Raw genomic sequence first — 13,585 nt, 5'->3', positions numbered from 1 at the left:
TTTCATATTTAAAATTCCTAGATATAAATTAGATTTTTCTTATCTTCTTTATTCAGAAAACCCTTTTACATAGAGATCAAAAAGATAAAAAAACATAGGACTGAAGATTTAGAGGTTTAGGGTTTGAAAATCAATTTTTCAAGTAAGATATTAATCCTTAAATTAATATTTTATATTTGTTAATTAGTTTTAAAAACTTTAGATATTCTTTGGATGATCTCAATTTAGATTAGAGTTTGTTAAATTAATTTTTAGATCAAAAAACTGGAAATTTATGAATGTGAATTAATTTGTGATGAAAATAGGAAAATTTAGAAAATCTGAATTAAATAGAAAACAAAATCAATGAAAAATCAATTGAAGAAAAGAAATTTTAGATTTAGAAAATAAATAAATAAATCATTTGTGTAGCCTTTAGATTTTTTATATATATATATATATATATATATATATATATATATATATATATATATATATCTAATAAAAAATTGGAGCACGCGTGTGTTGCCAAGGTGTTGACTTAAGCATTGGAAAAGATTGTATATGTAAATATATTATTATAATAATAAATAATGAGAAGAAACATGAGGCTTACTGTTATATTCTTAGGGCTTTATTTATGCGTGTAATGAAGATAGGAGGGTAATGAGTTGGTTATGTATTGAATTTGAAAATTAATAAAAATGATAATATTTAGTTTTAAGCTAACAAATGAAATATTAATAATAATAATAGTTTCTGTATATGTTTTAATTTAATTTAAGTATATAAAGAAATAAATAGTGAGGGTAAGATTAGGAAAGAAAATGAATTTTACAATAATTTGAAAACTCACTAAATTAATTGATTATTGTTTAGTAAGTTGAAAAATAATGTTGGGTAGTAATAATATTAGCATGAGAAATTAATTAGGATTCCTAATACTAAATAAAATATTTTTAGGATTTTCAAATTTATATATTTAGATAAATAATCAATAATCAATATTGTGTATGATATTATGTTAGGTGGGGAGGAAATTTTTCAGAATTAAATACTTCAAAATTTTGAATGCTTATTCAAGGTAAGGGAAATTAATATAGATTTTTATAAAAGAAAATAATTTTCTTTTTATGTATTTTGAAATGTGTAAAAATATTATTTTTATCTTTTCGCATAGATCAAATATGTGTTTTGTATGGAAAACATTTTTGAGAATTTTCTTTGTTTATTTATGAAAAGTGAAAAATTGAGAAGATATGATATTTTGTTTTGTAAGTTTGAATTAATAAAATAAAGTGTTTGACTCTGGATTATATGGTCCTAGTCAACGAGTTATATCTGTTGACATTTTCGGCCTTAATCAACGGGTTATAATAGTTGATATTATATGATCCTAGTCAACATGTTATAATAGTTGACTTTATGACCCTAGTCAACGGGTTATAATTGTTGACATTTGGTTTTATTCACCTTAAATGAAACAAATTTAAAACTAGCCACTCATTTATAAAGTTTTACTTAATCGGGTACCATTTGTTATTTGATAACCAGAGTAAAGATATTTTGAATGCATTTGATTTGGTTTTGAAGAGAAATTGTTTTGAAATAGATATGAGAAAGTTTTGTTGAAAAGTTTGAATGTATTAGTATTTTGAACTCAAAAGTTTTTATGAAAATAAATATATGTTATACATCCTATTTACAAGCATGATTGAAAATGTTTGATCCATGAAACTGCATTGATGTTCCTTATTGAGCTTTAAACTCATGCCCCTTCGTTGATAATTTTTCAGGTACTCTCAGTTCGGATGAGGAGTGAGGGCTAGGTTGGGGAATTTTTCTTTATTAGGATTTTGGTTCAAACTTTATTTTGAACATTGTTTAGATGTTAAAATTTATTTCTCATTTAAATTATTTGAATTTGGAGTTATTTGGACAATAACACTCTGATTGATGTGTTAGTTTTTTTTTAAAGTTTATACTTGGAGATTTTGGAATTTTGTCTTACTACTTTGAACAGGAATTTGGTAATTGGTAAATTTCCAGTTACAATATAAATGTTTAGGTTGTTTCCACTTTGAGCATTTGGGCTTAAGGTGTGAAATGATCGTCATGCTCTTGGAGTGGGTTTTGGGGCATGACACTCTGGTTTCCACTACCTTCATTGCCAAGAAATTGTACACCGCGACATCAAACCCTCAAACCTCCTAATCAACTCCAGGCGACAAGTGAAGATCGCCGACTTTGGAGTGACCGGATATTGGCTGAGACCATAGATCTATGTAACTCATTGGTGGGTACTATCGTATTCATGAGTCCAGATCGGATCAACACCAATCTTAACCACAACAAGTACAAAGGTTGCGTCGGCGACATCTAAGCCTCGATGTGCGCATTTTATTGTTTTATTCAGGGTGTTTCCTGTTGTTTTCAAGCAACAAGGGGATTGGGTGAGTTTGATGTACATAATTTGTAGATCGTAGTTGCCGGAGGTGGCATTTAGGGAGTTCAGGGACTTCATATTGCGATGTTTGTAGAGGGATCCGATGATTTGGTGGTTGGCAGAAAAGCTTCTCTAGCATCCCTTTGTGTTTTAGAGTCAAAGAAGAATAGGACAAAGTCAAAGTTAAGTTCATCATCCTCCCCAACATCTTCCTCCTTTACATCTATATTCCTCAATGTCTTGATTTTTTTTTTCTCGTTGTTTGGAAATGGAAATGTGAATTTTCTTTGTAGGTGTCATATGGGGTTTTGGATTTTTGGAAGGAGAGTTGGGAAATTTGGGTCTATTTTTGAATTCAAACCAATCAAACAATCTAGGACTTGATCAATCAATGTTGTCTTTTGATAGTGTTTTACCAAGAAAAGCAAAGGAAAATAATGTTTTCTTTCTATATTTTCTCCTTATTTAATTGATTTCATTTTTTCCGACAATAGAAATTGTATTTTCTTTTTCATTTTCACATAGGTATCTATGATTTTCAAGAGTTTGGGAAATTTTGGGTTTGTCTTTGAGTTGAAACCAATGAAGCAGTGAAGAACGAAGAAGAAGAATGAGAGAGGGGTGATTGAATTTACGAATCTACCCTTATTTATTTAGTCACGTGCACAACACATGACATTTCCATCCATTGAAATTAACACCGTCCAATATAAAAGGAAAAGTGTTGGTATTCATGAAGCTTAGGAAGTAGTGTTGGATTTTGAACCTGAGGGGGCAATGTGCAAAACGCATTATAGGTTGATAGGGTAAAGTGTATTAAATCCTTATTTAAATATAAATATTACAATTCTTTTTGTAAAACATATATTTTCGTTTTGTTTGCAACAATGAACAATATTATTTAATCATCTAAATGGTGTCTCTTTCATGATGTGAACTTGAAATCCAAGGTTCAAGTCTCTTAGATGTATTAGCTGATTTGTTTGGTTCGATGATGGTTCAACATGCATTTCAAGTCAAACTCTAATGTGACTATTTAGTTGTGAGCACCATATCACTAAATTAATGCTTGACTATTTAGTTGTGCACACCATATCACTAAATTAATGCTCAAATATTTAGTTGTATGCACCATATCACTAAATTAATGCTTGATGGTTGAACTTAAAACCCAAACTAAATTGATTAGATTGGTCATCTAGTTGTGCACACCATATCATTAAATTAAAACATTGGAATAAGTTCTAACCCTAACTACAACTAGTCATTTAGGGGTTTATGAAGTCACCTATTTTCATGGGTGAGCTTTACTCTATGTGTACCTAATATTTTAGGTTTGACAAAATCTTATGGATATCTTGACAAAAACTTATGTACATATAATATAATTGTACACAAGATTCATAAAATCACCTAAATTGAGGGAGGGTTACTACCTAGCCATGTATGGTCTATGAAGTCACCTAACTACCCATAGTAATCGTCATAAATGTGGGTATCTTGATAACCGGGTTCCTAAAAATTATTGTAATGGTTTGATTTTCATGGGTGAGTTTTACTTAATGTGTACATAATATCTTAGGTTTGACAAAATCTTATAGATGTCTCGACAAAAAATTGTGTACATGTGATATAATAACACGTGAGATTCATAAAATCATGTAAATTGAGGGAGGGTTACTACTTAACCATGCATAGTCTATGAAGTCACCTAATCACCCAAAATAATTTTCATAAATGTCGATATCTTGATAACTGATTTTCTAAAAGTTATTGTCATGGTTTGATTTTCATGAGTAAGTTTTACCTAATGTGTACATAATATCTTAGGTTTGATAAAATCTTATGGATATCTTGACAAAAACTTATGTATATGTGATATAATTACATGCGAAATTCATAAAATCACTTAAATTTAGAGACGGTTACTACCTAGCCATGTATAACCTATGAAGTCACCTAATCACCCAGAATAATTGTCATAAATATCAGTATCTTGATAACCAATTTTCTAAAAGTTACTATCATGGTTTGATTTTCATGGGTAAGTTTTACCTAATGTGCACATAGTATCTTAGGTTTGATAAAATCTTTAGGATATATTGACAAAAACTTGTATATATGTGATATAATTACATGCAAGATTCATAAAATCACTTAAATTTAGAGAGGGTTACTAAATAGCCATGTATAGTCTATGAAGTCACCTAATCACCTATAATAATCGTCAAAAATGTGGGTATCTTGATAATCGATTTCCTAAAAATTATTGACATGGTTTGATTTTCATGGGTAAGTTTTACCTAATGTGTACATAATATCTTAGGTTTGACAAAATCTTAAGGATATATTGATAAAAACTTATGTATATGTGATATAATTACATGCAAGATTCATAAAATCACTTAAATTTAGAGAAGGTTACTACCTAGTCATGTATAGTCTATGAAGTCACCTAATCACCTATAATAATCCTCAATAATGTGGATATCTTGATAACCGATTTCCTAAAAATTATTATCATGAGTGAGCTTTACGCTATGTGTACAAAAGATCTTAGGTTTGACAAAATCTTATAGATATCTTGACAAAAACCTATTGCGAGATTCATAAAATCTCCTAAATTGAGGGAGAGTTACCACCTAATCATGTATAGTTTGTAAAGTCAGCTAATCACCCATAATAATTGTCATAAATGTTGGTACTTGATAACCAATTTCCAAGGATAAGTCTTGCCCAATCTCTACATAACACATTAGGTTTGATAAAATGTTATAGACATGTACCTTCAACCGACTATTAAATAAAATCTAGATAAGATGTATTATTTTGAAGATAGAAAGGTGTAGAAGAGAGGATAGCCACATTAAACTCCTGGTAGGGAAGGTGGGCAGCAAAGTGGTGAGCGACAAATGGGGTGATGAGCTTAACCTACCTCATTGCTTGTATAATTTTGTGTCTACATCTCATCAAATTTTGTTAATTGGGATGCGATGGTCACCAATAATATTTTCTGCAAGTCTGGTAGTGATGTTTACCATTTGCCAACGAGCTTGTTGTGTGATTCATTACTATCTCCAAAGGCACTGCCCACTCCACAAATTTGGCTCCTCCACTCCATGCTAAAAATAAGAAGAAAAAAAAACTTATTGGCATGGTTTGACTTTTTAAAATAAATGGAAAAAAACACCAATAAATTTCTTTAATTACCATAAAAAACCAAATGGGAAATGTAATCATAATGGAAAAATTATTTCATATCTGATTTCAATTCTAAATTTTAGTCTATGTGGTTTTTGAATTTCAAACTCTATTTTTTTTTTTTTTATATCTATCTGTAAAGATTTGAAACATGACAACGGTATGATATGATAAATTATTATTTATCAAGAAGAAAGCCCAAAAAGAACTTAAATTTTTTGTGCTGTCGTATGAGAATTGAGATAATTAAATTTTACTAAAATAATTAACTATTTAATTTTCTAACTCCGATTTTATGTAACTTTAATTACTAATTTTAATTTGAAATGATCGATCTCCATCAAATTTCAAAGTTTTTTAGATTTTAAAGCTAAAAGAATGAAAAGTATTCTCAAACCAAAACCTTAAATTAATATTTTTTTTTTGTTTTTCATATTTGATTCTTTGAATTAAATAGAGATAAAAAAAAGGAAGAAAAAAATAAAGTTTGAAATCAATAAATTCATCCCATGCTATTTCTTAAAAGACCTGAGTCAGGTGGGTGGGGGGTCCAAGCTTTTGATGAGAGAAAAAGTCAAAGGAAACAAAATAAATATATGAAAAATGTAATAAATATAGGTGAAGTCCCACAACCAAGGACACCTTAATGTAATGCCAGCTAACCACATGGGTTCTTTGCAAGTGGCCAGAAAGCAAATGGGTGGACCCATTTGGACAATGGTCAAGAATAGGGTGTCCATGCATGAACCCAACTGCCCATTGATTGTACTGGCTTCTAAATTATAATAATTAATTTCAAAAAACAAAATAATATGGTAGTTTTCTCAATTCAAAGTGCTCCATCAATGAAAAGAAAAGTAATTGTTTTAATCACATTCACATTGTATAGGTGATAATAGAATTTAAGTACCAAACAATTCTTTTAACTCCCCCATCAACTACCAACATCGTGTGTCCCTCCCATTGCTGTACATGAGCTGGGTTTTTTCTTTCATTTAATTTCGAAAAACGGTGACATACACAAATACTGAGATACATTGAGATGACACGTTGCATGCCATGTCATGATTGAGGTGATGACGTCAGTATAAAGATAGTTCCCGACATCAGTATAAAGATAGGTTACGACGTCTCCATGAGCATAAAGATAGCTTGGGCTTTGGTCACCACCTCAAACCGTGTTGGTTGGTCCATGTCCTTAGTCAATCATCAAACTAGCTTATCTAATATCTATATCCAATCAAGTGCTAAGGTTTACATTAAAATATATATTTTTTATTAGGGTTTCATTTTCTCTTCTATTTTTTTTTTTTTATTAAAGAACATGATACACGTTATAAATCAAATCCTAAAAACTTAAACTTTTAGAAAAATTAATAGTTTAATGTAGTATCAAAACTTTGTCTGATAACCTAAATCCTATAAAAAAAAATTCTAAAAAAATTGATAGTTTAATATTTAAATGTGTTTCAAATGAATGTGAATAAGAACGATAATAAAAATGAATTACGATATGATTTGACAGAGATGAATCAAAATTCCAACAAAAAATTTGCATTATTTTTATTTTTAATAAATAATGGAACATATTTAAAAATAAAAAATAAAAATTTAATTGAATGTTCCATGTTCATTCCTATTCAACATTCTAATCATGCTTCATTTATTGATTAACTACTTATGTAGACTTTTAGCTATGTTTGCTAAGTGGTTTGTGTTTCAAAGTTGAGATTCAAACTTGATGGCATTAAGAAGTTCGATTTAGTTGCAAATCTTCTAGTATGCTTAAAATAGTTTTTAAGATCAAAAGATTAGAGCCTATTTGACCATTGATTTAAAAATAGTTTCTCATTTTTAAAAATAAAAAAACTATTTTTAGTGTTCATAGTAATGTTTGAGTGTTATTCTTTGGAAATAGTCTTTAAAAATAAAGTGAAACAGAGAATAATTTTAGAGAACAAATTTTAATTAATTTTAATTGTATTTGATATTTTTGTTAATAAAACCAAATATAAAAAAATCAATTCCATTAATAAATTTTTAAAACTTATTTTAACTTTTTTTATATAAAAATGAAATAATTTAAACAATGATTATAGGAAAGTAATGAGAAATTTTTTTTTAAAAAAATGATTTTTTATTTATTTGATTTTACTATAAAACAAAAAGGAAAGAAAATATAATTAAAATTAATTTTAGGAAAGTATTAAGAAAAAAATATTAATAAAAATAATTCTCTCTTTATTTTATTATGAAAAAAATAAAAACAAAATAAAAATCAATTCCAACCTATACATTATCAAATTAATTATTTTTTATATAAAAAATAAAAAATAAAAATAATTTGTTAATTTTAAATCTATTTTATATTTTTCTCTTCTTTTTTTTTTTCCTTTTTTTCTTTTTCTTTTTCTCACCATTGTTTATCATAGAAGAGTGCATTAGCAGATTTGATAGCTAGATTGAGTATTGTACAAGACATTGGTTTGATTCTATTGCAAATTTGTACCTATCTATATCATTTCTATAAAAATGGATCTAAAAAGATTACTTGTTACCTTAGTGATCACTTTCATCTGAAAAATAAATAAATAATACGAAACATGACCCCCAAAGTAAGGGACCAAAAAAAACAAAAAAAGGAAGAGAAAAGGATGATTTTGACTTCTACATATTTTTATAAATAAAAGAAATCTAGAAGGATAGATTTGTACTCTTATCTTTCTCTACTTCTACCAATTTTTATATAATTAAAATAAAACTCCACAAAATATTGCATGATTTAAGAACAAGTAATGTGCAATGAACCACTTTGAATTTGACCCACTTATTAAAAAAAAAAAACATAGAAATGAATTGGGTCAAAATTTTGAGGGTGTTCTTGTTATTGACTAAAGTCGAGATTGACATGTCAAATTGATACACAATGAAGCATAATAAAATAGATAAAATAAGAAGTTATAATATATACATAAATAAAATAAGGATATGTTTGGTGACTATTTTTGAAAATAATTTTGAAAAATGGTTTTTGAGAATAATTTTTAAAATAAGTGTCTATTTATAACTGTTTTTGAAAAAGTCTGTTTTAAAAACATAAAATGTTTTTAACTTATTTTTAATATTTTAAAAATAATTTTTATATCTAGTGTGTTATTTTTAATAATAGTTTTTTATTATCAAACACTTTTTTTTTTATATTTTATATTTTGAAAAACAGAAAAAATTGTTTTAAAAAACAATTCCAAAACAAACCCTAACACACCCTCACACATAATTTTTATGTACTAATATACTAGCTTAATCCAAAAATTGGGAAGGACAATATTTAAAAAAAAACAAATATTTTTTTAATTAATTTCCTTTGCTTGATCTTATGAAAATAATTATTATTTTAAGAAACCAAAATCATAATTTAATAAATAAATGGAAGTTTTTTCAAATAGTTTTCGTATTAAATTCCCTTTTAAGGATATAAAAACTTTTTAATAAACTAAACAAGAGCTTTTGGTTTAGAGGAGTCAATCAAGAGAGGGGCTTAGAATTGATAAATTATAGTTTTTAAAAATAATTTAACATTTTTTGGTAACATCATGGCTGGGAATTTGTATCATAAGTTACATTCATAGGACACATGCTTCCAAAAGATTCATACCACAAACAATTTTAATTAAATAAAATATATGATATGGAAAAAGATTTTGAAGAGTGCCACGTACCCAATGAATATTTTGGGTTTTCAAGAATATGATTAGAAGTGGCACGTGCCAAAAGGAACTCAAAAAGATTGCTTGGACCTAAGAGGCTAAGACTTTGGGCAAATAATAGGGCCACCGTCTTTGACCTTTAATTTATTGCTTCTTGTTGGCTAGTGACCAACGCCCACCCGTCCAAATTGACATTCCCAAACTACCCTTATTCAATTCGTAAACATGCCATATCTGACAATGCCACGTGGGACCGCCTCCATGGGAAGATAGATCAAAATACTCCAAGGGTTTTATTTCAACTTGCCACCTTTTCCCCTTAAACCCACTAATTTTATTCATTTATTTTTTAAATATAAAAATATATGAAATTACCAATCTAACCTCCCCTCTTCCACAATTCTTCCAAAATGGTCATCCTTCTTTTCTCCTTCTCTCCTAATTTTTCCCCCTTTTTTCCACCTCAAAATAAAAAATGTATTACATAAACAATAAAATGAAAAAGAAAGACCATGACCCACAAACATTAGCATAAAGAAAAGAAAATGCATTTTCAATCATTCATAAAAAAATAATAATAAAATAGGAAATCTCTAAAAATAATTCAAGTTTTATATAGTCATAAATAAAAAATAATACTTAAAATGATAAAAAATAATACATGTAACATTAAAATTTAGTATATATTTTTTATTATAAAAAACTATATAAAATACTAATTATTTTTATATAATTATTTAAAAATGATGACTTAAAATTTATATTTTATGACTTGAGTTTTTAATTTATAATTTTGTTTCTGCATGGGTGCATGGAAAGACACCTTTCCCAAAAATGTAGTCTGAAATACAAAAAACACAAAGGAAGAAAATATTTAAATATCGTTCTTAAATTAACTTTAAAACGTTTTTTCTTCTTTTTTTTGTGCCCTTCATTTTCAAAGTGAGAAACAAAAAAATAAAAATCACATTATATTTGAAAATGCTTTGAAAATTAGGACCTGTTTATGGAAAAATATTTTTTGTTAAATAAGTTTGAGGAGATTAATGTAAAATGCTTTGAAAAACAATCCATTTTTTTTTACGAGGATGGATGTAAGAGTAGATATGTAATTTCACATGCGTTTGTCTTGTTTGTAAAAACGCAAACAAAATTATTGTGTCGTAAGGAGGAGAAGAAGAGAGGCAAAAATGGAAGCCCAAAATAAAAGACAGCGACATTTCAACCAGTGACTTTCATTTTGCTTGAACGAAAGCTCCCAAAACTGTCATATGGCTACGTAGTCATCACCTACACTGTAACCACATTACCAAAATTCATCCTTGGAATTGATTTTAACACTTGGGGGCTTTGTTTTTTATTTTTTTTCTTTTTTTCTTTTTATTTTTTTCTCTTCTCTTTCCTTTCCTTTCTTGCATACTCTTCTTCCTCCTCATCCTGGTGGTTGAACTATATCTGATTGAAACAACTAAATTGCATTAAATTCAATACTCTGTGTACAGCTTTCTTTCTTGCACATAATTAATTATTCTATATTGGGTTGTACAGCTTTTAGTCTCTTTTCTCTTTCACATCCAACAAAGTGTTCCAACCTTGTAGCATTGCATCTGCTTCTTATATATGCTCTCTCTTCTCTTCTCTTAATTCTCAGAAAGAGAGGAAGAGTAAGAGAGAGAGAGAGAGAGAGAGAGATGGGTAGTATAGAGATGGATAAGGAGAGGTTGACAGCGGAGATGGCGTTTAAGGACTCGTCATCCGTGGTTATCAAGATCCGGCAGAAGTTGCCGGACTTTTTGCAGTCTGTGAAGCTCAAGTACGTGAAATTGGGTTATGGGTATTCGTGTAACGCCGCCACTGTTTTGAAATTTGGGGTTGTTTTGCCGTTGTTGGTGGCGACGGTGGTTCAGATCACTGGGTTGAGGTTTGATGATGTTTCTGATTTGTGGACGAGTCGGGCGCTTCTCGTTGATACGGCGACGGCGGTAACTGGTTCGGCGGTGCTGCTCTTCCTCTTGGGGGTCTACTGGGCGAAGCGGCCCAGCCCGGTTTATCTGGTGGATTTTGCTTGCTACAAGCCGGAGGATGGTCGGAAGATGTCGGTAGAGTCGTTCTTGGAGATGACAGAGGAAAATGGGAAATTCGAGGAGGAGACGGTTCAGTTCCAGCGGCGGATCTCTACCCGGTCCGGTTTGGGAGACGAGACGTATCTTCCGAGTGGGATCACCTCCAGACCGCCGAATCTGTGCATGAAGGAGGCACGAGCGGAGGCGGAGGCGGTGATGTTCGGCGCACTGGACTCGCTTTTCAGCAAAACCGGTGTCAAACCCAGCGACATCGGGATACTCATCGTGAACTGCAGCTTATTCAATCCAACTCCATCTCTCTCAGCTATGATCGTCAACCACTACAAGCTCAGAACCGACATCAGCAGCTACAATCTGGGCGGAATGGGCTGCAGCGCAGGCCTCATCTCTATAGACCTCGCGAAACATCTCCTCAAAGCAAAACCAAACACTTATGCCGTCGTTGTCAGCACGGAAAACATCACTCTCAATTGGTATTTCGGGAATGACCGCTCCATGCTTCTCTGTAACTGCATCTTCCGCATGGGCGGCGCGGCCGTGCTCCTCTCCAACAAGTCCCGCGACCGGAGTCGCTCCAAGTACGAGCTCGTCCACACCGTCCGGACCCACAAGGGCGCAGACGACAACAGCTACAATTGCGTTTACCAGAGAGAAGACGACAAGGGTACAATCGGCGTGTCACTGGCTAGAGAATTAATGGCGGTAGCAGGAGATGCATTGAAGACCAATATTACCACACTGGGTCCTCTTGTCCTGCCATTTTCAGAGCAGTTCATGTTCTTCGTAACCCTGGTGAGGAGGAAGCTGATGAAGGCGAGGGTGAAGCCGTACATACCAGATTTCAAGAAGGCGTTTGAGCATTTCTGCATACATGCAGGAGGGAGGGCTGTGCTGGACGAGTTGCAGAAGAACTTGCAACTCAGTGAATGGCACATGGAGCCATCCAGGATGACTCTCCACCGATTCGGGAACACCTCCAGCAGCTCACTGTGGTACGAGTTGGCCTACACAGAGGCAAAGGGTCGGGTCTCGGGAGGCGACCGGGTCTGGCAGATTGCATTCGGATCGGGTTTCAAGTGTAACAGTGCCGTTTGGAGATCTCTGAGGGAGATTCCAGTGGGTGAGTCTGGAGATAACCCCTGGGCTGACTCAGTAGATCGTTACCCAGTCAAGGTTCCCGTCGATGCAACAAAGCCTTAGTTATCGTTCCTTTTTTTTTTTTTTTTTTTTTAAATGTTTGTAATTTTTCCTTCTTTTTTTTTCTTTTTCGAATGTACTAAATTTGATGGTGGACCAACACCAGACATCGTCTGGAAGTGTTGATTTATTTGGTATTTTCTGGCTCTGTCATTGAGAAAAAGGGGTTAGAAAAAATCCCAAGGTGTATAACATCGGAAAATGACCTTGCTTGGATAGTTGATATTCAGATTTTCTCATTTTCGTGCTTGGAAATGATCAAGGCCTGTGCAAATTGTAATGGAACCCGGATCAACTTTTCAAATGGGCCAATTGCGACCCTGAGAGGGTCTGTCCCAATGACAAAATCATTGCCCAATTCTCAGCATATGTCCAGATTTTTGTTGGCTTTACATACTTCCCATCGCTTTAAACTTCTTAGCCCCACAAAATTACAGCCACGTGAACCGGACGGGCTCAAGTCAGACCCTAATCTTTGCTATTTCCCACTATTTGTAGGTCAGATCTTGTCTACTCTATGTTAATTTTAGATCTTTTGAGCTTTGATGGTCAATCTGGCCTAGATGTGGGCTGGGTCAAAGTTCACTCAAGGCTAGGCTTCGGGCCTGTGAAGGAATTTTACGTCCCGTCAAATTTGTTGGCATCGATGAGACTAAACATTTGTTTGGGTTTGATATTTTTTTTTTTTAACTTTTTCCAAATTTAGTAAGGGTAATTTTATTCAGAAAAATATATGGTTACATAACCTAATATTAAAATTAGAAAATATTATTTTTTTAAAAGTCATATTTTAATTTATCCAAAATTATTAATTTATATGTATTAAAAAGGAGAAAATTTAAAAACTAAATTAAATTATTTTATATATATATATATAATCGAGATAATAAAAAAATTCATCTCATTATCATCTTAAAAAATATCATTTTAATGAGATTAGTGTTGTAATTTGAACAAGTTGGACAAATTGA

At 31.2% G+C, this 13,585-nt stretch overlaps 1 protein-coding gene across 1 annotated transcript; it reads left to right on the top strand.

The window, feature by feature from the left end:
* Positions 1 to 10,637: 10,637 nt before the first annotated feature.
* On the top strand, positions 10,638 to 12,889 carry LOC100247295 (3-ketoacyl-CoA synthase 1). The gene has a single exon (XM_002264685.4). The coding sequence runs from the start codon at positions 11,025 to 11,027 to the stop codon at positions 12,615 to 12,617; it is 1,593 nt and encodes a 530-aa protein (XP_002264721.1). The 5' UTR covers positions 10,638 to 11,024; the 3' UTR covers positions 12,618 to 12,889.
* Positions 12,890 to 13,585: the final 696 nt, after the last annotated feature.

The sequence above is a fragment of the Vitis vinifera genome, chromosome 15 (genome assembly GCF_030704535.1).
Source record: "Vitis vinifera cultivar Pinot Noir 40024 chromosome 15, ASM3070453v1".
NCBI lineage: Eukaryota > Viridiplantae > Streptophyta > Magnoliopsida > Vitales > Vitaceae > Vitis > Vitis vinifera.
This window is presented reverse-complemented; position numbering and strand designations above follow the sequence as displayed.